At 38.6% G+C, this 23,839-nt stretch overlaps 1 protein-coding gene across 3 annotated transcripts in view; it reads left to right on the forward strand.

The window, feature by feature from the left end:
- Positions 1–23,756, forward strand: part of Ppp4r4 (protein phosphatase 4 regulatory subunit 4) — a 90,147-nt gene extending 66,391 nt beyond the window's left edge. For all 3 annotated transcript variants that reach the window (XM_036206039.1, XM_036206040.1, XM_036206041.1), the window contains 12 exons: positions 106–288; positions 2,854–2,959; positions 4,396–4,543; positions 7,682–7,826; positions 8,699–8,740; positions 8,833–8,907; positions 13,618–13,684; positions 14,592–14,678; positions 15,406–15,499; positions 17,359–17,429; positions 19,773–19,920; positions 22,119–23,756. In XM_036206039.1, coding sequence (XP_036061932.1) covers positions 106–288; positions 2,854–2,959; positions 4,396–4,543; positions 7,682–7,826; positions 8,699–8,740; positions 8,833–8,907; positions 13,618–13,684; positions 14,592–14,678; positions 15,406–15,499; positions 17,359–17,429; positions 19,773–19,920; positions 22,119–22,143 — 1,191 coding nt within the window. In that variant the 3' untranslated portion in view covers positions 22,144–23,756. The remainder of the gene's footprint in view (positions 1–105; positions 289–2,853; positions 2,960–4,395; positions 4,544–7,681; positions 7,827–8,698; positions 8,741–8,832; positions 8,908–13,617; positions 13,685–14,591; positions 14,679–15,405; positions 15,500–17,358; positions 17,430–19,772; positions 19,921–22,118) is intronic.
- Positions 23,757–23,839: the final 83 nt, after the last annotated feature.

The raw sequence follows: 23,839 nt of genomic DNA on the forward strand, positions 1-23,839 counted from the left end.
ACAGCTGAGATGGCTTCTAAACTCTGAAGCCCTTCCCTGGTGTATGTTTCCATTACAGGCTGCATTTGATAGCTTAGTCACCATCAGCACTGTATTTCTTTCCAGTTGTCTTCTCTGCCTGACTTGATTCCTGCACTCACGGCTGCTGAGCAGCGAGCTGCAGCCTCTCTGAAGTGGAGGACCCATGAGAAACTTCTGCAGAAATATGCCTGTCTGCCTCACATCATATCGAGCGACCAGATTTATTACCGTTTCTTACAAAGAATGTTCACTATCATGATGACAAATGTGAGCCCTCCATTTCCTCTGATTGTTTTGAACTTGGGGATAATTTTGTCATTACCAAATTCTTTACCTTTTTAATATACACAAACCTTGGTTCCTGTCAGCTTGGAAGGGCAGCATTTCCACAGGTCTCTGAAAGAGGAGTCAAGTCTCCTCTGCTTCCCTATTTACCCTTTGATCTTCTACCATTAGCTGCAGGGAAGTATGAACAGGACTCAAGTTTCACATGCTCTTTGTCCACTGCCAGAAAAATATGGATAGACTTACCTTACACTTCCATGTTGTTTTCAGAAACAGTGCACAGGTAGCCCAGTCTGTCCTCAAATTCATTATGTAGCTGAAGGTGACATTGGTTCTCCTGCCTCTATCTCCCCAATGTTGGGAGTATATATGTGTGGTGCCATATTTAGTTTATGTGGTGTCAGGGCTTCATGCATGCTAGGCAAGTATTCAACCATCTGAGCTACATCTCCTGCCCTTTTCCTCAGACTTGTTATAGTATTTCTGGAGAGAAAGGTTGACAGGACTCAGTAATGTCAACTGCAAAAGAACCTCTGCTTTGCTCTTTCTTCTAAATGTACCCACAATGTCAGCATCTCACATCTGCCAGACCTTGAGTTCCAAGATTCCCCAGCAGTCCCTGTTAGTGTGCGTTCTGTGTCTTTTAGAGGGCCTAAGGACAGTTATACTGAACGTATGGATGCCTTAGTGGAGCTAGCCTATTCAAGTGAAAGGAGTAACAACTTGTCCAAACAGCCATATGAGAACCTCATGAAGCTGTCCACCTTTTATAACACTTCCAGGAAGGACTGCAGTACTGGGGATGTAGCTCAGCAATAGAGTACTTGAATAGCATGCATAAGGTCATAGGTTTAATATTTTGTAGCAGGGCAAAACCAGCCAAACAAAAACCTTACATATGTTTATAATCTGAACTAAAGTATCTTAACTTTTCATTTCATAAAAGGGAAATGAGGAATTCAAGAGTCATCTCCAAAATTCAAAATCAGTTTTAATTTCAAAGATTTAGAAAGGAGAGAAATATTATTGGTATTATTTTCAACTTAAAATAAGCAGCACAATGTATTACCCACCACCCAATAAGTCCATCACACATAGCAATGGAAATCTGAGGAATTGAGGATTGTGCTGTAGATATAATAATCTTAGAAAGTGACTTGACAAGAATAACCCTTGTCACTTTTGTATTTATTTATTTGTTTACTGTGTGTGCATATGTGTATGTGTAAGGGCACATGACATGTGTAAAAGTCAGGGACAACTCTTGGAAGCTGTTCTGAGGCTGTTATCATTGATTTCTGTCCCAAATGAATATTTGTTTTGCATTATAAGACATATTACATGAAGCATAAACTGAGCATATATTTCATATATCTTGTATATATTCATTTGAAATTTGGTCATACTAAACCAAATGAAAGAAGAGAGGGACAGGATTTTAATTATTTCACAGTCTAAAATTCATTTAAACTCTATTATAGTTCTGCTAATGTACTGTTATTAAATTTTCAGTTCTAAACCATAGTAGATTTTGTATATAACAGTTACCAATGTCACATAGCATAGTGCCCAGTAGAGTGGACACTTGTGTAGATGTAAGAGGGTACAACCAGCACCACTGTCTCCACTGCACAGCTGCAGTTCACTGCATGTCAAGAGAGTCCCACTACAGTAGTCTGGGTTTTAGTGATGGAATACTATAATATTGATAGGTAAGTCAGGATGGTGAACATGAGTTTACAGTGGACACAGTAGACCTGGTTTAGAGATTTTCTTTAAGGTAATTGGTTTCCCCCTCTAATTTCCAGTAATGGTAACTGGTTGAATTCATTTAGAATTAAGGCTCTGTATAGTGGTGTGATGTGAATCTGAAGGACAGAGCATTTGGAATATTGGTAATGCAATCTGTCAGCTGGCTGGGTCCTTTTGCTTTGCTTGGTGGCACTCTTCAATATTAACACCCTTTTGTAGAGTTCTGGAACCTTTTTGTCCACACTAAATGTTACAGCTTTTGTGTAGGCATAGAAAATTTAGCTTCCTCAGCCCTGACAATGAATAACATTGTACCTCTTGGGCTAAGATATTTAGTCTCCAGCCCTAGAAATGATACCAGTCCCCAAATTCTTCAGCAATGTATCTGAACATGGATCTTAAATTTCTGTGTTAGTACAGTTTGGGTGATGTAACTGGCGTGTGGTATGCTCCTGGAAATGTTTGTTGAATGTGTAGAAATAGTAATATTCCACTGGCTGAAAGGATGGTGGCTGAGGAACAAGTCATTTAAAATGAGGTGGTAGGGAAATGATAGTCTAACATGGATGATTTGGATGTGACTATGAAATTGAATTAGCGTGTGATGTCTATCTTATTTCCCTGAGTGATATTAACATGAGGTAACAGAGATCCCTCCAGAAGGGTGTGAGCTCAGGGTTTGAAAGACAATGAGCACTTCTCATTTAGCCAATTGCTAATTGATTTGGTGCAGATTAATTGTTGAGAACGTATCTTAGGGTACTGTAATTGTCTTTTCTGTTTTATTTCTTTAAGAATGTCTTACCTGTCCAAAGAGCAGCTGCACGAACTCTGTGCATTTTTCTACGATATAATCGTAAACAAGAGCAGAGGCATGAAGTCATTCAAAAATTAATTGAACGTAAGTAATAATTTTTGAAAAAAGTCACTGAAGTAGTGACCTTAATTATATCTACAATGCTTTGTATATGATTGTAAAAAGAAAATAGGCTGATGGTTGTGAATATCTGATGTGTGCTTTTAGTTGAATTTTGTAGTTTAATTTGTGTTTATCTTGGAAATCTTTATGTCCTGATCAAAATTTTCATAGATGAAAATAGTATTTAATCAGAGCTCTCTTTTGTGAATTCCAATGCTTGAGAAATTTAAATATATAAATGTATGTTGAAAGGCTAATTTCTACCTTGATGAAATAGTATTTGGAATTAAAGCATGAATAGAATTTTTTTAAATCTAGTAATTTATTTTAATACTGTTTTCAATACTAATTGAATGAACAAAATGTGGGCTTATAATTCTTTCTTGAATGGTGTTGGCAGCACATATTAATGTGAAGCTAGTGAGCTGTTAGAATTTGACTGCATTTAGAAACTAGGTTAACACATGTAAATTTATTATGATTTGTTAAGGGCTAAAAATCACAGCAAAAATCTTTAAGTTGTTAATTCTGGTGGCAAATATATACATTTTTAGTGAGTGATTAGTCATCAAACACTTGCTTTGACTAAAATTATGCTTAAATATTTTTTTAATAAAACTACTATCCAGCACAGACAAGGAAGAGGATTTCCTGATTGTTAGAATTCACCATACTAATCATGAACCACACCACTTTTCAGGAAAAAAAAAAAAAAAAAAAAAAAAAAAAAAAAAAAAAAAACTTTTGTAAAATTGTATTTAAGGAAAATTATGCTCAGTGTATTTTGATTTTTTCATTTTATGGCCAGTTTTAACTCTGTTTTCACTTTGCAGTAGTAGGGACTTAAAATTTAAAATAAGTCTCAGTTTTAAAGCTTCAGTTTGATTTTAAGTATTAAGAATTTTGCCTTTGCACACTTATGTAAAAATGAAAAGATTATGCTTTGAATACTGACCTAAAGTACTGTCAGTTTACATATGACTTTATTCACATCAGGCATTTTTAAGGAAACAAAAAGAGAACAGTTAGTTTAGTTGGAAAGGCCTTGCAGGGTTTGCAGACTATGTTTAAATTGGTTTAAGTGTGTCCACCCACTCAGATTGTTTTCCAGGTTTCAGTAAGATATTGTCTACAGAGTACTCAGCATGTAGGCAATAGTCAAACATAGTAACTGTAGTTACTCAGTCACCACAGTCCATCAATGCTCACTGAATTTATCCAGTGTTAATCAAACCTTTTCCTAGTAAATATTGTAGTCTACAAACCTAGAGTATATAATGACTGTTTTCTCTTATCTATTGTATTTGTTAAATAAATTGTAGGTAGAATGAAACTTTGCATAAGTTTTTGGTGTTTAGCTTTGTAATATATAATTTCATGTAGGGAAAATTAGGTTATGGTATTTTTGTTGTTTGTAGAGTTGGGCCAAGGGAAGAGTTATTGGAATAGACTTCGGTTTTTGGATACCTGTGAATTTATCATAGAGATCTTTTCCAAATCATTTTTCTGCAAATATTTCTTTCTACCTGTTATTGAACTAACCCATGACCCTGTAGCAAATGTGAGGTACGTATTGCTCTGCAAGGTTTGAAAATGTTGCATTTCTCGTATGTCCTTTGTGGTAAATGTTTGCAAACTCCTTTTTTCTTAGTTAAGTAAAGTGAGGAATTGATGCTTGCTTTCAGAGTCTTAGTAGTTGTTTTTGAAGGTTGACTTAACAGTCACACATTTAGGGAATACAGCATATATAGATATTAGATGTAGCAATAATATCAGGATAGTTAGCATTTTCACTTACTTAAATATTTGTCATTTCTATGTGCCCAGAGCCTTTAGCTGACTCTTCTGCTTATTTATAAAATATATGAGTTGCTGTGAACTGTAGTTACCCACCATATTACAAAGGTTATAAGATATTCCTCCTATATTAACTGAATTTTGGCACCCTTTGCTTACCACCTTCCATCCATCCTTCCTTCCTTCCTCCCTTCCTCCCTCCCTCCCTCCCTCCCTCCCTCCCTTCCTTCCTTTCTTCTATCTTTCTACTTGCTGATGACCACTCTTCCACTAGTCTCCTTTTCAGCTTCCACATCTGACATGCAGTACTTACCTCTCTGTGCCGACCTTATCTCTCTTTATGGAATGCCTTCCTGCTCCATTTGTGTTGCAGCGGCGTTTCATTCTTTGTTAGAACTGTGTTTATATACCATATTTTCTTTACCAGTTGTCTGTGGGTAGACATCTCAGTTGGCTTCATAGCCTGGTTGGTAATAGTCTTGGGATAAAAATCTCAATCTCTTAACTAATATCTCAGATTTTTAAAAAATTTATTTAAAAAATTTATTTATTTAAAAAAGTTTTTTTTTTCCTTTTTACATACCAATTCCAGTTCCCCCACCCTACTTCTCCCGCCCCTCACTCCTCCCCCATCCCATTCCCCATCCACTCCTCAGAGATGGTAAGGCCTCCCTTGGGGAGTCAGCAAAGTCTGGCATACTAAGTTGAGGCAGGACCAAGCCACTAACCCCTGTGTCAAGGCTAGCTCAGATCTTTTGTCTTACTGAGTAGAGCATGCACAAGTCAAAGCCAGCCTGCCAGACTGGGTGAGTAATTATTATTAATATAAGATCCTTAAAATGTATTTCTTACTAAAAGTGATAGTCCTTATTTTCAAGAACTTTATAATCTTGTGGACCCATGAATCAAAATGTTTCCTAGGTATACTTTGGGTAATAAAGAGTGAATTATGTTTTGTGTGCTTTTCTACACAAATGTTTTAACATTTAATTTACTGCATTTAGACACCATCAAGGCTGGGAAAATCACATTGATATTGAGGAGCCTTCTCCTCAGTGGCCAGAAGTGAAGTAATTTCTCTGGAGTGGACTTGAGGGTTCTTAGTTACAATGTCTTCAGTATCTGTGCTGAATAGTGATTGAGATGGAGACCACAGTGTTGAGGATCTCAGAGAAGAGCTTCTTCACTTTTTCAGATATACAGCAAGGACTCCTGTGTAGAAAAAGCTCTTGAGTTGGGCGGTGGTGGTACACGCCTTTAATCCCAGCACTTGGGAGGCAGAGGCAGGTGGATCTCTGAGTTCGAGGCCAGCCTGGTCTACAGAGTGAGATCTAGGACAGGCACCAAAGCTACACAGAGAAACCTTGTCTCAAAAAACAAACAAACAACTCCCCCCCCCCCCCAAACAAAACAAAACAAAACAAAAATAAAACCGGAAAAAGCTCTTGGCTGAAGGTCTGCCCAGACAGCATCCTGGAAACCCTAGCAATGGGATTTAGCTGCCTTAAGATTTGCAAAAGAAACACCTGGAGAATTAACCTGGAGAACACATGATGAACGAATGAATCCACTAGCTGTAAGACAGACAACTGCTTACCATCCCTCCCCAGAACTAGACTAAAAAGAGGGAGAGTTGGAGTTTAACAAAGCCAAATCTCTCATTGGCAGCCTTCTCTTGGGAAGGATTCTTTCATTCTCTTAGATATCTGCTCACCTCCCTGGCATTCTGTAGCCTCCTTCTTTCTTCTTTTCTCAGCTGATCTAGACAGTGGTAGTGCCTTAGTGTGTTTCCCATTTCTTCTCGTCTCTGTCCACCTCTTCTCTTATTATGCTAGTAATCTCTCCAGTCCCATGCTTAAACTACCATTTTCATGCATTGCTGACTTTATCTCATGCAAGGATATCCTGGACAACATGCTTACTGAGCTAGCTGCAGATTTATAATTCCCATAGAATATCTAATGGGCATCCCAGACTTAATCTGTCTAGCATTCAGGACTGGGGCTGCTTTGTTTGCATCTCTTCCTTCTGCAGTCTTCTGCATCTCACAAAGCAACTGGTTCATCTTCCCACTGCCCAGGCCTAAACCTAAAACCACTTTTTCTCTCTGTCATCCCATCTGTAGTCCCTGAGGCCGCTCTGCTGCTCACAAAAGACATACAGAGAGAAGGCTTCTCTGGGTACCTCTCTGCTGCTCCTTCTGGCCTAATGCACTATTAGCTCTTACTCGGGATTTTCCCCATTGCTTCTTTTTCCTCCTTAACCACTTACAATCTAATCTCAAAACAGCAGACGATAACTAGGAAAGTTGTTAGGTCACTTTATTCCTTGCTCATACCTTCCAATGCTTCTCACTGCATTTGAAATAGAAGCTAGGCTCTATATAGAGGTCCAAAGGGCCCCCCATGAACTGCCCCCTTGTCACCACTCAGGACTCCCACTAAGTGCATCTGTGTTCTATTCTATCTCAAGGCTACTTTGCTAATTCAGAGTATCACTAGGCAAGCCTTCCCTCTTGACCACAATGCTTTTCCAGACACTTGAGTGTCTTGCGCTCTGATTTTCTAGGTCTTTCCTTGAATACCATATTTTCAGTGAAAACATTACTAACTTCTCTAACACTGCCTTCTAGGCTGACTCACCACTTTCTGGCAGACATTTTCTTTATATACATTCTGTTTTCCATGTCCCATACTGGAATGCAAACCCTGGAAGAATGGAGGATTTTGTTGGTTTGATTAAATTTTGTGTCTTGGTATCTAGAATAATGAATGCCTTCTAACTAGTGGGCACTCCACACATATTTGTTGCATGGACAATTGAACTCTGAGCTTTTCTAAAGCTTGAACTTTTTCAGTTGTACATTTCTATTACTGTTAGTTATTAGTAAGCTCCCTCTAAATACAGAATGAAACTTTGCTACCTGCTGCCCAAAGTGAAATCAGCTCTGAAGATTCCTGCAGACATGCATCTCCTACAGCAGTTAGAAATGTGCGTGAGAAAACTCCTGTGTCAAGAAAAGGATAAAGATGTCCTGGCTGTTGTGAAAAAAGTAAGTGTCTCTCCTGCTCTGAAAACATGTTTATTGCAGTGTGCTAGTGTTAATTTCCCCTACCCTACTTCAGCTTAATAGGGTAACTGTCTGCAAGTGTTGTAGGAATGACTAAATGGCACGTGTATTTGCTAATGCTGGGTACACCAGTTCCTTTGAAGGGCATTTCTAAAGGGTAATCATTTTTGTTACTAGCAGTATGAGTTCCTTGTGGACAAGCTGAGCACCCATGAGGTGTTTGTGAACCTAGCTCCAATGATGACCAATAAACACCTCATTCACTAGATTTTATTTACAAGTTTCACAATCCATTAAAACTGGCAGTAAAATCGAGGAAGTCATGTTTCTAGAAGCATGTGGGAATACTCCTCAGAGTGAGTTCAGTGCTCTGTCTGGCTTTGTAAAGGCACCAGAGCTAGAAATACTGGCTGCTGAGAACATGCCAATAGGTGGTGGAGCCAGCATCCTGGAATCTCCCAAGCACACCTCTTTTCAAATACTCTGACTTTATGCCATATGATTTTGGTCTAGCATGAGAATCTGTTACGTAGATTGTTTGGAAATGTTGGAAAACTAAGATAGTAAAAAATCTGGGTTAGTAATATCGAAGCTTAAAATGCTTCAGCTTTCAAAAACTGCACTTAATATGTAACTGACAATGTTATAAGATCAATAAAAAGATTATTAATGGGTGTGACCTTGGAACACAGTTTTTGAATGTTTATTGATGGTGAAAGATTAGCTTATTAATATCATAGTGTAAACTCTTCTCTTTGAATACCCCTGGGAAAGGGGTTTCTTTGAGAAATATTTGGTTGATTGTGTTTCATTACTGTTGAATCAACTGTAATCTCTAAAAACTTTCCTTGTAGACAGTATTGGAGTTGGACAGAATGGAAATGTCTATGGATGTGGTAAGTACACTCTACCTTATAGTAAATAGATATTTACTGTCAGCAAGAAGTTGTCACTAATGATTGACAATGCCATTTAAAATTTTAAACAGTTTCAGAAAAAAAATTATGAGAAAGATTTGTTGGATCAAGAAAAAGAAAGAGAAGAACTGATGTTCTTGGAAATGGTATGTTGTTTCCCCACACATGCCCTTTTGATTATCTTTAGCTGGCCTTTGACAGTAAAGCTAAAACCAATTTATTTTAATTTTACATTGTTCCATATTTCCTAAAAGACTGAAGAAAAGTCTTAATCCTAAACTTTTATCTTTTATAAATTGGAAGAAAAATTACGGTTGAGGGTGTTTAGGAAAATGAGTTTCTTAAGTGAAACTAGTTCCTATGTAACCACATGTATTCAGTCCTCATTGAGACATTCCCACCTGCCCCTGGCACTCCATCCTCAGCATCCATTGAGTGAATTTCTAGCACTAGAGTTTTCTAGAACTCATGTGGCTTTAAATATTCTTGATGCCAGATACTAAGCAGCTTTTTGTTTGTTTATTGGCCATACAATCTTGCTTTTTTATAAGGTCTATTTTGAGAATTTAAAGTAGATTGTGTTCATGTTATTATTAAGAGCTTTTTTGTCACATGCTCATATTATGAACATTTTCTTTTTTTTTTTCTTTACAAACTGTATGTCTGTGGCAGGCTTCTTGTTATCTACTTCTTCCATCTTAAATTAACCCATTTCTATTAATCTATCCTTTGCCACGTGGCTTGTGGCTTACCATTACCTTACATCCTCCTAGTCATGGCGGTGGCTGGCAGTGTCTCCTCCCCAGCCTTTCACCTCCCAGAATTCTCTTCTCTCTTGTCCCGCCTATACTTCCTGCCTGGCCACTGGCCAATCAGAATTTTATTTACACAGAGCGATATCTACAGCACTTCCCCCCCCCTTTTTTTTTAAGGAAGGTTTTAACTTTTACATAGTAAAATTACATATAACAAAACAATTATCAAGCAAGAATTAGTTACAATATTAAAGAAGATATCCTATCTATCTTATATTTGTGAGTCCAAGGTTTTGTATCTAATTTATCTTTTATCATAACTGAGAAAATTATAACTATCTAGTCTTCAACCACATCAAAGACCTCAGAACCGGGAGTAGGATGCAAGCAACTTTGGGGAGTCTTGCAGGGTAGACAGAGACAGCTGGCAGCCTGGACAGTCACCTAATGTTCCTTTGTAAAGTTGGGGCATTTGTCTTCAGCCCACAGGGCTAGAATCTCTTGCTCACTTTTTTTTTAGGGTCCTGTAGTATGTCTGGAAGTTTCCTCTGCAAAGCAGGAACCTGAAGGACCATTTTGTCAAGCAAAGTTCAGTGGTCACCTTCCTATGTGTCCTGCATGTCCAGTTGATCAAGCAGTCCAGGCAAGAACAGTTTCTTGCCCAAATGGCTATTTTTGCCAAGGTGAAGATAAATTCCATATGAAGTGTCTTCAGTGCCCATCCTCTTCTCTGCAGTAAATCGGTGCTGCCAGGAGCAGACATGTCTCACTGTCCAGAAAGTCTAAATTTTAAAAGTATTTTAAATGCCATATTCTGTAGGTCTTTGAAGTATTTGAAGATTACCTATCTATCTGAAATATCTCTATGTATATCTAGAAGACTTAACTAACATGGCTTTGAGTATGATTATCATAGATGACTAATTATTAATCTATTTTTAATTATCCATTACAATTTAAAATGAGCTATACAAACATAATACCTTAAACATGAGTAGAAATATACACACAGTATAACAAAATTAACTTAAGTTTGTATCAATAGACTAAAATCTATACCAATGTAAAACATTTTAAGCAAATTGTTGCTCTTTAATCTACCCTTTCATCCTGTTATATATATATATATATCATATCCCCTTTTCTTCCTTAGAAAGAGATCGCATTTATAATCAACCTGTTTTAAATAAAAATGTTATTATTATTTTTTTTTATGTCCCACACCAGAGGGCTCTTGTGATTTGGGACATAAAAATCTCTTAACCTTTTTTTTTTTTTTTTTTTTTAAAGCAATATGTCTGGGTTTAGAGAAGGAGTGAGCCAATTCCATTTCTAAAGCCAGCTTGATAATTTTGGGAAATTGGGCATAGTTTTTCTTACTACTTCCTGGAAGGGGGGGGCGCTGTATCTTATGGGGACACAAAGAAAATTTTAGGATTATGGAGTAGTCCATGAGGGTAAACCTCTGAGTCAGTTGCCTTGAAACCATTCTGGATGTTGGATCATCTGGGCCATGGTGTCATCGGAGACCTTTCAGGTGGTCTTGGCTGATCAAACCTGAAATATCTTAATATTGTTTAGAAACTGTATGGCCATGGCAGGCTTCTTGTTATCTACTTCTTCTATCTTAAAAATAACCCATGTCTATTAATCTATACTTTGCCATGTGGCTTACCATTACCTTACATCCTCCTAGTCATGGTGGTGGCTGGCAGTATATTGTGAACATTTTCTTGAACTCTGCCTTCTTTTGATGTATTTAATAGTCTTTAGAAAGTTTTAATTTTGATGTTTATTTTATTCTTTAAAAGGACTTATTTTTAAGTGTGTGTGTGTGTGGGGGGGGGTGTATGTGTATGTACATAAGTGTGATTTCCCCTGGAGGCCAGCAGAGGGCATCAGAACCCTGGAGCTGGAGTTGTAGGTGGTTATGAGCCACCCACTGTGGGTGCTGGGCACCAGACTCAGGTCCTCTATTGGTGAAATTATTAGTTAAAAGGGATGTTTATTTTGTGGGGTAACTTACAAGTGAAGGGGTAGGTAACAGGGTCTGGGAAAGGTGTGGTGCTGTCCGGCAGTGTTCTCTGGAGAACTTTGCTTGGTCCACTTCCAGCGTCCAGGGTCCAGGAACCAAGAGAGCCAGCCCATCCTGATCTCGAGTCTTCAGGGTTCTCTCTCAGCCCCATCTTGTAGGTGTGACAATTACCGAAGCCTCAATGGGGGTTGGAACTTCCAGATCAAACTGGAATGGCTACCCACTACAGTCCTCTGCCAAGGCCACAAATACTTTAGCTACTGAGTCATTTCTGCAGCCCTAAAGTCCAACTTATTAAGCCTTTCTTTTATGATGGTTGTTTTCTTTAAGAATCCTTGTCTCTTTGATTTTCTCCAATGCTTCTGCAAATTTTAGTTTTGAATTTTATCCTTAGGTCTTTGCCCAATTTTACTTTAATTTTCAGATCTTTTGATTACTAGCTGTTTTTGCTCCACTTATCAAAACCCCGTTTCCCCCACTGAATTGCCTTCCCACATTTCCCAGGTGTCAGTCATCCCTGTGTCTCCCAACTCCCTCTTCTGCTCCACTGATTTGTTGTGTCTGATTTTTAGGCAATACCAACTTGCTTTTATACTGTTTAACTGTAGGAATTTTAAAAATCAGGTAGGGTGTGTTTTTAAACTTTTTAAAATAATTTATTTATTTATTTTATGCTTTGGCCAGTGTAGGACCTCTGCATTTTGGTTGAAACCCAGTTTGCCAATTTCTATTTACCAAAAGCTTTTTGGCATTTTAGTTAGTGTTGTGTTAACTGGGGTTAATGTAGGGGCTGGAGGTCTAGCTTAGTGTGTGCAAGGCCCAGGGTTCCATCTCCAGCACCAGCAGAGCAGACACAAAGTGTCAGAACAAGCATCCAGACAAATAGAACTTGGGTTTTTATTAACTTTTTTAGTTAGCCTACAAGATAATCATTTTCATAGTGATATTTTCATATATGCACAGCATTGTCTTTTGTTCATGCTCATCTCCCTACCAGATGCATTGAGACCACAGGCAGGCAGGCCTACCACAGTGAAGTAGGGAAGCTCTGCTGTAGCTGCCTGATGACATTTGTAGCTTTTGGATTGGTGGAAGCCATGCTTTAGCATGATTCTTTTCTATTTTTCGTTGTGTGTTGTGTATGTGAGTGCAGGTGTCCACAGAGACCTGGGTCAGATCCCCTGGAACTTGTTGCAGGCAGTTGTGAGTCACCCATGATGGGTCCTCTACAAGAGCAGTACTTGTTCTTAGCCACTGAGCCATCTCTTTAGTCCCCTAAAAATACATTTCAAAGGTTTTGCCTGATAGTTAAAAGATGTTAAAACAAATACAGCAGTGGGCAGTGGATGCCTGTTTAAAGGACTAAAGCTAGTCCAGGCTAATTTGATTCTGTCACTCTCTTCATAATAACAAGCTGATGGTCAGTCAGCCTTGCAGAATCTTCAGTGTGGAACTGAGGTCTTTCGTTTATACTCTTCTTTCTATATATCATGTGTCAATAAGATACTTTAAATATGTTTGGTAGACTTTTCCCTTTCCTCTCGGTCTTTTTTTTTTTTTTTTTTGAGACAGGGTTTCTCTGTATAGCCTTGGCCATTCTGGAACTTGCTCTGTAGACCAGACTGGCTTTGAATTTACAGAGATTTGCCTGCCTCTGTCTCCTGAATGCTGGGATTAAAGGCGTGCACCACCACTGCCCAACGAAGACCTCTCAGTCTTTTTAAAGAAAAATTTTGTTGTTTGCCAAATAGGAATTGAAATAATCATAAACAATGCTCTGTTGATGAGAACCAGTGAACAGCTTATAGGAAATAAATGCTCATTTTAGAATGATGCCAAAGTCATTGGTTTAGTTGGGCAAACTCCAAGGAGCAATATTCTGTGATATAAATACCACATATTAAAACAACAGCAACAAGAGCAAACCTTTGAATTCTGTACCAAAGGAAAGCCCCATTTTTTAAAGGCATTTTTGTGAGGTATATTTGTATCTCTGAAGTCAAGAGTCATTTTCCCCAGAACAAGCTCCCAAGCTGCACCTGTACCATGACACTGTGTCCCAACAGGAACAGCTAGAGAAGGAGAAGCATCAGAATGATGGGCGGTCCAGTGACAAAAGCTTTGAGAAGAAACGTAAGTGGTTCTGTGTCCTCTCACTCAGTTACAGGGTTAACATCGGGTGACTGGGGAAATCTAGGTCATTCTTGGGAGTCTTGTTAGTACAGTAATTTAAGAATACATGCAAAAGGAAGCTCAAGAGCAACTTCGTTGGTTTTAAAAGAAAAAACTTGGAGTAGGCAAGCTGTTAAACTAGGTAGCTACCTAGAGGAAGAACATGGGGAAAAGAAAGAAAAAGCCATGAGTTAAGCTGGAATGGAGGACAGGAAGACATCTAGTGGGGAGGGGAGCATTAGAGAGAGTGAAGCCCAGAGCATTAGGAAAAGCGTGCTGAGAAAAGCAGACCTCTGAAGCTGCGTGCCTGCAGCTCTCTGTAAGCAACTGCACAGAAGCCAGGAATTCTGGGAAGGAAAGTAAATCATTAAAGGGATTATTATTCCGCCCTTCTCTGTATCAAGGCAAATCCACCTTCCTGAAGCATGTTGGTCCCTTAGCCAGGTTTTTGACTAGCCCAACTGGACTAACTCTTAAGGGAGCCAACCCAGGCTCCACCCAGAGGTAGATTCCATTCTTTTGAACTCTGGGCCACCAGTGCTGCAGTAACTGTATCTTTGTATCCTGAAATACTATGTGGAGCTTTAATTTAATGTGCAGTTAAAAATAAATTATTTTTGGAAATTGTGGTATAGGTCTTAGGAGTACATAAAAAAGGGAGACGACAGTGTGAGGCTCAGAGCCTCTGCAAGGGAAGCTTAAGTTAGGTGTCAGTTGCAAGTCTGTGGAATTGAGCCGCAGTAGTGGAGACTGAAATGTGGAAATATATAAAGTAAGATTATTTGGACAGTAGTGCTGATTAAATAGAGATAATGAATTTTACAGGAGTCAGATGAAATTACACAATTTAAAACAGAGTTTACTTTAGGCAGAGACTCTAGGACACCAATGCAGAGCCTACCCAAGAACATCCCCATTTCTGTTCCTGGACCATCTTCTAGTACTCCATCAACAAGTAAGGAATCATTCTGTTTTATGATTCATAGAATGTTTTTAATGACAAATTGCAGGTTTATTCACTGTTAGATTAGATAAATGATTTCTAGAATATCTACTCATTTATTTTTCAATAGTGAAAACAAAAATGGAGATTTATTCAATGTGGCTACCTTGGGAAGAGGAACAAAGATCCAGTGACGTCCCCTTCTCTCATTGCTAAGTCCATTTTCAGGGTCCTGTTATGAGGTTAATGTTTAATTAGAGGGCTGTGGTTATGCATATTTGAGCAGTCAAGGTCAATGTGTAGTCCTCTTGGCCATTGACTTGGGTCTCCTCTGTCAGGTGATCTGACAGATTGTAAATCTCTTCTCCAGGAATTTAACCTCTCTCTTCTCCCTGCATGAAATTCCTGGGAGCATTCTAGTTTCTTGAGGTCTATCTACTGTTTCAATATTCTGATGGCCAAGGGTGGGAGAGTTGTTTGTGTGGAGCATCTTCATCCCTGTCAGGCCATTACATTTTCGCACGTCGAGTATGTCCTTAGCCTTCTCCTGTTAGTTTTTTCGTTATCCTTCATGGTGGTTTGAAGGAGAGATACTGCAGCCAGCTCTGACCGAGGAGTGGGAACTTCACCCAGCTGGGATTTTCTGGATATGATGGGGTCTGAGGAGGACTGGGTGGGGGGTTGGAATGGTTAAGGGGCAACTGAAAGTTGTATTTTCCTCCATTCTGCCTTACTCTAGGCAAAGAAATCAAGAAATCCAAATTGATTCGAAGCCAATCTTTTAATAATCAAGCGTTTCATGCAAAATACGGCAATTTAGACAAGTGTGCTAGGTATGTGCTGTCAACTGTTCATTCTTAACTGGAGTTTTTATTTTGTGGTCACCCTATTTATTTACATGAAATATTTACATCACTGTAATCAGAATTAATTTTGAATTATTATTATTTTTTTAAAAAAGATTTATTTATTTATTATATATACAGTGTTCTGTCTGCACGTTATCTCTGCAGGCCAGAAGAGGGTACCAGATCTCATTACAGATGGTTGTGAGTTGCTGGGAATTGAACTCAGGACCTTTGGAAGAGCAAACAGTGCTCTTAACCTCTGAGCCATCTCTCCAACCCCAATTTTGAATTATTTTATGGGCTGACAATTTGTCAACTTCTTCTGTAAAGATTATCACACTAAAAATAGAAGGCATTTGCTATTTGTATAAAAATAGGTATCTTTGCACTGTATGAAGACTATTGCCATGACATTATATGAAAATGTCATAGAATCTGCCCATCATTTATGAGAAAGGTGGAATATACTGTACATTCCTCTTAACTTCCAAATGAATGTAAGCATGCTCGATTTGCCAATAGGCTGCACATTTGTGTACATTGTATTATTTCTACATATGGAGAAGCCACAGGTGTGTTTAGCCAGTGAAGTGGTCACAACAGAGTTCTGATACATATCTGCTTTCTGTTTATAGCCTAAGTCAAATCTTATAGCTAAGATTAGAAGAGAAGCAGCATGATTAAACTACCATGATTTATAATATGTGTTATATGCATAGAGCATTTAACAGCTGTAGGTCACTGGAAAACCCAAGTAGTTTTAAGAAAATATGCCGGGCGGTGGTGGCACAGGCCTTTAATCCCAGCACTCGGGAGGCAGAGGCAGTTGGATCTCTGTGAGTTCGAGGCCAGCCTGGGCTACCAAGTGAGTTCCAGGAAAGGCGCAAAGCTACACAGAGAAACCCTGTCTCAAAAAACTAAAAAAAAAGAAAAGAAAGAAAATATGAGGTTGCCTGCACAAGACCTGTGCACAAGATCAAAGCAGTCAGTATTCTAGCGTGGAAGGTGTAGGGACACACGAGCCCTTACCCCTAACTGAGGAGCACCTGACAGCCGATGGCTTCTGGGAGAGCAGAATCTGTTTTCTTTGAGCTTGTGGCCCCTGCTGGGTCAACTCTCTTCTGGTGGATGGCCCACACCTGTGAGTATATGGGCAGTACAAATTGTACTTGGTGGGTTATTAAAAAGACATGAGTTTGGGAGAGGGTGGGGAGATAGAAAAGGGCATGGATCCAGATATAGGGGAAGAAATGTAAGGAGAAATATGGTCAAAATACATTGTATGAAATTCTCAATGAATGAAAATATCAAAAATTATTATTGTAAAAAGATTATATTATTCACCATATACTATATTATATATAATTATTATGTTAAAAGATTTTAAAAATTAAAAAGAAAACACAAATGCCTTTAAAATATTATTTCTCAAGATAAAGAAGATGATGAAGAAAAGTACGTTTTTTTCTGTTATTAACCATACCTTGTTCCAGACTTTTAGCTCTAGCTTTTGGCATCGTTGGTAGATTCATGTGTTTTTCCTAGCCAACAGTGTTCTCAGGATGTAAAACAGGATTGTAACTAAAGATAGTCCCAGGAAGGCATTACCCATCTTACCTAGCTTTGCTGAGCATCAAATGAATCTATACTTTTGATGAAGCAAAGGAAATGTTCTTAAGTTGTAGAAAAATTATGTATTTGGAAGCATGGAATATAAAAAATAATAAATGCAACAGGCATGTTTCATAAGAAGTAAAAGAAAGTATTTCCACAACAAGGTTAAAACCCCCAAGTGCTGAAAGTTTTCGTGGTTTAGGTTCTAACTAAGTCACATTCTTTTCTAGTAAAAGCTCCACCTTAACTCACACGCCTTCTGTCTCAGGGCTGATGAGGACTGCAATGCTTTCACTAACTGGTAAGCAGCAGTGTACACTCTTCCAAAGATGGCTACTTTAATGAAGTATTATTTTCTTTAAACAATACATCCTTCTAATTCTAGATATGATGCTTTATTTTAAAATTTACTTCTTTTTATGTGCATTACTGTTTTGTCTGCATGTGTGTCTGTGTGAGGGTGTTGGATCCCCTGGAACTGGAGTTACAGTTGTGAGCTGCCATGTGGGTACTGGGAATTGAACCCAGGTCCCCTGGAAGAGCAGCTAATGCTCTACCTCTGAGCCATCTCTAATGATGTTTTTCTTAAATGTGTGTGTCCTCATCAAGTTTTAAAGCAATAAACTTTTCCTGTCACTGGGGAAACTGAGGTCCCTTTGTGGTTCTTAGTTTCCTTATAAAATAATTTATAAATAAATTGAAACTTGAGGATAGTTTTATCAGAATTTAAGGGAAAAGCAACAGGGCAGTCAAGCTGTAAATCAGTTGCCAGGAATAGGAATGGAGGAGAGAGAAAGAGGCAACGATGCTGTCTGAGTTACGGCAGGTGGCAGACAAGCAGCCATGCTGTGGGGAGGGATGCTTTAGAGAAAGAGGAAGAAATCCAAAGTACCAGAGAAGGTGTGCTTGGGCTCTGGGCAGCTCCTGAAAGGAAGAGATGGAAGAGAAGGACAAAGAAAAGTTCTGCCTTTCTGAGTCAGGCCTCAGGAAGTTGGGCAGATCCAACAGAACCTCAGAGGCGCTCCAGGGATGGAATTCTGGGAAGAAAACTACATTATCTCATGTAAGGATATCTCATGTAAGAATAATTATTCTTCATAGCTCTTTAAGCATGGCTTCCTGAGTGGTGATCCTTTGGTCAGGTGACCGACCTGTCCAGCTGGACTAACTGTTAAGGGAACAGATGATGGTTAACTAACTGTTAAGGGAACAGAGGTAGATTCCACTAGAAATCAGAAGTGCTTTGATCATGGGACTTGTTAATGGTGTTATCAGCATATTTTGTGGTACATTAAAAAATGGCACTAGACCCAGTGGGTACTTACATTAAGAAAACTCAAATTTCAACCTCAGTTAATATCTGACATTATATAGAAATCATTAACTCAAAATGTAAACTTAGGCACAAAAGGTAGAATTACAATGTTTTTTGAAGAAGATATGGAAGGAAGTCTATAATTTGGGAGCAGATAGATATTTATATTAATCATAGCAGAAAAAGAGTGACATACTATATTGTATCAGAGTTTAGAACTCTGTCTGGGCTTTGAGATAGGGTCATAGAAAGACACAAGCCAAGACCTGGAATGGGAGAAAATATGCATAATGTATCTTATCTGAAAAGGACTTGTGTCAAGAATGTTCAGAGAAGTCTAAGACTGGGCAGCTAAGCTTAAAATGGCCAAACGTTTTGAATCTGAACTTTTAAAGAAGATAGAGATGTAAGTGCAAGAAAAGATGCTTGGCATCACCAATCATTAGGAAATATAATTAAAAACATGAAAAAATGGAGCATAGCAGTGTATGGCTGCAATCTTAGCACTTGTGAGTCGGAGGCAGGGGGATCAGGAGTTCAAATTCATCCTTGGCTACATGCAAGGATGTAGCTAAGGCTGTAGGGGACCCTGTATCAAAACCAAACAAAGTAATAGTTATGGGGAAAATGCTGTACTGCTTGTTGCTCATAACATATCTGAAAATGAAATGCTTATAATATTAATTTCAAGGATGAAGAATATTCTGTAGACTTTCATACATAGAGAGGGAGAGGAAAGGAGCTAGACAGTGCTTTGACAAATTCATTTGAAGTTAAACACAGTAAAAAAAACAAAAACCCAGCAATCTATTCCTAGCATTTACTAAAAAATATTAAAGCATAGCTACCCACAGATTTATACACAAATGTTCATAGTGGTCTTATTTATTAAAGTCAAGAACTGGAATCATCCAAATGCCTGTAAGTGAACATTTAGGACAAATGTTAGCCCATCTATACAACACCAGGTATGAAGTGCTAACATTCCTATGCAGATGAATTTCAGTTATACTGATCATATGAAAAAATAAGACAGTATATTCTGTATGACTCTTTTAATGCAAAATCCTAGAAAATGCAAGCTAATCTTTAGCAAGGGAAAAATTTGTGGTTTGTAGAAAGAGGAGGTAGAAGAGGAACATTTGGGATCGCATGCTTTCATGTCTTGATTGTGATAATGGTAGTGAATTATATACATGCCAAATCTTAATATAGTACACTTTACTGTATATAAATTATAAGAGAAAAAGCCCACTGTCTGGAGTCGTCTCTCCTTGGTAAACATCTTTCTGAGGGATCAACACCTCTGCCTCTCCATGTTACTTCCAGATGACTCATTCCGGACTCGCAATACCAGTAGTGTTCCAGCTTCCTTTCCTCCTAGTCCTGTCTTGCCTAGTACTTCCCGTGGGACAGGTAACACAGCTGATCCAAAGAGCAGTGGAAGTAAAGACGCACAGCCTCGGAAGGCTACCTTGTGAGTACCAACTTTCCACTGCTGAGTGTGCACCTTCCTTCCCACTTCCACACTTCAAAGAACCGAAAATGTCTATAGTGAGGGAATGTTTAAGATGAAGGTAGTTAAGTGAGAACCTTGACTATGTTAGTGTGTATAGATATCTGATACTAACATATGGCAAAGACATCTTCACTAGGCATCTAAATACCTAACTCTAGTGTCTGATCACCTGGATTCAGAAAGGTAGCACAGCTAATGTCACTTTGAAGTGGCACAACAGCATGGGATGCAGAGTGTGGGCTCCATAGCTGAACATATTTGTAGACAATACTTGTGCTTTGAAGTTAAAGTTATAAAAGGCCTGTTTTCTTTCCATGGTTCCTTTTTGTGTGCTATTTACTTCTTGACTGAATTTGTTGCTTTTGAACATTTAAAAGAATGGTATCCTAAAAATCATCACAAGAACACTACAAGGATGCCCAAACTATAGTTGCAGTTTTGTTCTTTCATACAGAACAGCCGTTCAAGTCACAGTGAAACTTAGGAAGATTCAGATTTCCTCTTGAGCATGTGTCATTAAATTCATGGGCTTTCTCCTTCTCCTTCTCTTTCTCTTTCTTTTCCTTCTTCCCTCTCTTCCTCTTTCCCTTCCTCATTTCTTTTTTCCTTTCTTTCTGATTTTGAGACGAGGCTCACAATGTAGCCCACTGTGGCCTAGAACTGGAGACCTCTTGCCACAGCCTCCCAAATACTGAGATTACAAGTATACTTTGCTATGCTTAGCTCACATTTTTGAAAAAAAGGTTTTCACCTGCATCTTTCTACAGAAACCCTTCTCTGGCTGGGTAGAGTTCCTTTTAGGAGCTAGTTGTATTATAATTCATTTTAAATTCTGATTGGCCATTGGGTATGTGCATTAGAAATATGTGTACCCTATTTCATTCAGAATTCAAAAATAAGGATATTGAATGGAGCTCAGAATGTGGTACTAAATGCTCCAAAAATAATCATAGGAACAGGTGATTCAGATATTGCAGAATAGTGGTGCCAACTTGAAGGATGTTCTCTCACAGAAAGCCCCAGTGCTGTTTAGGAGCCATGGTAGCATGGGTTGGTAGTCTGCAGCACTCTGGGCTAGCTAGAACCATGTACCCAACTCCAGCCTGAGCAAAGTCACTGTGTATTGGTGAGCCTGGCCCTTGGGCTTTTCTGCACATCTGTCAAATAGCAGCGGGTCTGGCCCATAGCTCATTCAAGGGACCTCTCAGTTCCATCTCCTGAGATCTTTCTCTCTCATCATAGACCCTCTTCTTCTACTGTCCTGGATTTCTCCTGAGGAACATGGTAGCATCATCATAACTAGTTTTGTTTTTTAAAGGAAAGATTGCTGAACCAATATTTTGTGGTTGCTTTCCTTTATTCCAGATACCTTATCTGTTTTTACATTGCTGAGCACATCTTTCCTTTTTGCAGACTGAATTTCCTATTTTCTTGTATAACTGATGGCTACCAAAATTAATCTACAATAAAGACCAATGAGAACTCATGTAGAGTTTGTACCTTTTTCAAGTGATCTGAAGGAAGGCTTGCTGGCATGCACAGCCACTTCTTCACACATGCCTGGCTGTGAAGCACCTGGCTGTTCCTACACATGGTTTAACATGCTCGTTAGTTGGATGGGTGATTGGTATCTACACAGGTGTTTTTCTAGTGAATATTATCCACAATTAAGAGACCATAATATCCAAATTGAAAAGAAAAACAGGCCTTTTAATTTAAAATAAGCCTATGAAGTGATTGCAGAAAGTGTTACCTCAGTTTTTATTTCTTAGAAAAATTCTGTGCAGTGCACATGCTTTACCAAATGGCACCTCTGGTATTGACAAGCAGTGTGTCATAAAGGAAGTACAGATGTGTGGCAGAGCTTCTGTCTTCCAGGGTAGGACAGTCAATATACCTGTGTAATTTCCTTTATGGTTATACAATTGAAGGGGATGCTATTAGGTATGCACGGGATGGTCTTTGATACTTATAGGTAATTCCTTAATGTGTAATTCATTTCCTCTTTATCAGAGTTCTCGTATTGTAGGTTTACTCAGAGTAGCATATTTACATTTCTTTATTTACTTTATGTGGATAATTGTTTTACGTTGTCTTTTTGGTCCCTTTCTCCTTCCCTCCCTTCTCTCCTTCCTCTTTTTTTCTTCTTTCATCAGAAAATCCCGAAAATCCAATCCTTAAGTCAGCTGCTTGGTGAAGGAGGTGAGCAGTCAGCAGAGACTGTGATGGTGAAAAGGCTCCAGTGATAGCCGGGCGTGTTAAGGAGTGGAAGGAGAAAGGAACATCATGCAGCTGATGGAAACTTACCTCATTTGGAATTAGCTTCCCTAGGAGGTGTGCCATGTTTTAGTGTGGGCGCTGAATCCCAGTGTTGCAGTGCAGTGTAATGAGCTCCAACTTGAGGTGTGTACTCAGACTGCAAGATAGACATGCCTGGCTCTGTGGGAAGCTGGCTGTTGATTACCTAAATTGTGCATTTAGAAATTCCATGGCAGTCTGAATTTGCTGGCTGCTCCTTGGGTAGATACTTGGGCAAGGACACAGGAGGTAAGAAAGGTACTGTATTTCCTCAGAGCTCTCTAAGCTGAGCAGACAAGTCAAACCGAACACTGTGGTCCTATGGGTGCTGAGAGTCTATGAGAGTGTCAGCACCTGGACGACCCAGTCTAGATTCGGCCATGAAAATCTGCAGATTCTTGAAAATTTTAGCTACAAATACCTTAAAAATGATAGATTAATGATTTCCTTAATTCCTAGAATTTATTTTATAAATGCTTTGTTTACATTTTGGATTGTACCTGTCCTTAATTTCAAATGATGAATCTAGTTTGAATCAGCTGTTATTCCAAGCTATCATGCTCATGCTACGTCAACAGCACCCATTTGTACTAATGCTAATACTTCCATCAAAATTTGCCTGTGGAACATAGATTGTCCTTAACTTTAAAATGTCAGCTCCTGAGATAGAATGTATGAAGCTATTGTCAGCTTCTCTATTTCAAGTGCAATCAGCATATACCTATATTGATATCAGAAAATCCTTGTTTTTTAAAGATATATTGATGTATGATAAAGATGATCTAATTTGTGGATGCATACATGTGCGTGGTTACTTTTTATAATGTGAAATGGATAATGAGCTTGTTTAAAATAAAGCAGAGGTGAATGAGCTACCAGCACTTGTGAGAAAAGTTTTAAATACTTCCCTAAGTTCTTTCTTTATAAAGAAAAGGGCTTTCATCTTTAAATAATGGGCAAGTGGAGCATATTTGTGTCAACTGTAAAGGACTCAGGGACAGTGGCTACTGCTTCCTCCTTTTTGTCACTCCTTTCCTTCCCCATGACTCTGTAGGGCCTGTTGAGGGGCTCCTAACACCCTCCATCAAGGACAGGCAGGTAGAAGTGAGAGTCTAGTGGCCACAAGAAGCTAGACTGCCCTGCATAAGGAAATGCAGTTGAACTAGTTTATGTCTCCTACTAGTGTTAGTAATATGGAATTAAATCTATTGTGATCTGGAGAATTCATCATGTGCCAGGGGCCATCAAGGCTGCATCAGGTTTTTCAGTACTCTGGTTCAAAAGGTCGGCATTGACTCTGTCTACTTTAAAGAAAATGGAGAGTTTCAATTCGATTGTTAAATAATATACTTAGTAGTTATATGCTTTTTATATTCCTGTTATTTATGTGGGATAAGGGGAAAGTGATCTGACAGAGAATAGTCACCACTGCTTATAAAGTTGGAAGTCAATTGCTTAGGCAATAAATTCTCAATTAAAACAGTTATTCAAAATTACTTTTGGAAGTATTTTTTTTACAAGCATTAAAAAACAAAAATTTTTGAATCTTTGTTAAAATTATAACCCAGAGACAAATATG

The sequence above is a fragment of the Onychomys torridus genome, chromosome 14 (genome assembly GCF_903995425.1).
Source record: "Onychomys torridus chromosome 14, mOncTor1.1, whole genome shotgun sequence".
Classification (NCBI taxonomy): Eukaryota; Metazoa; Chordata; class Mammalia; order Rodentia; family Cricetidae; genus Onychomys; species Onychomys torridus.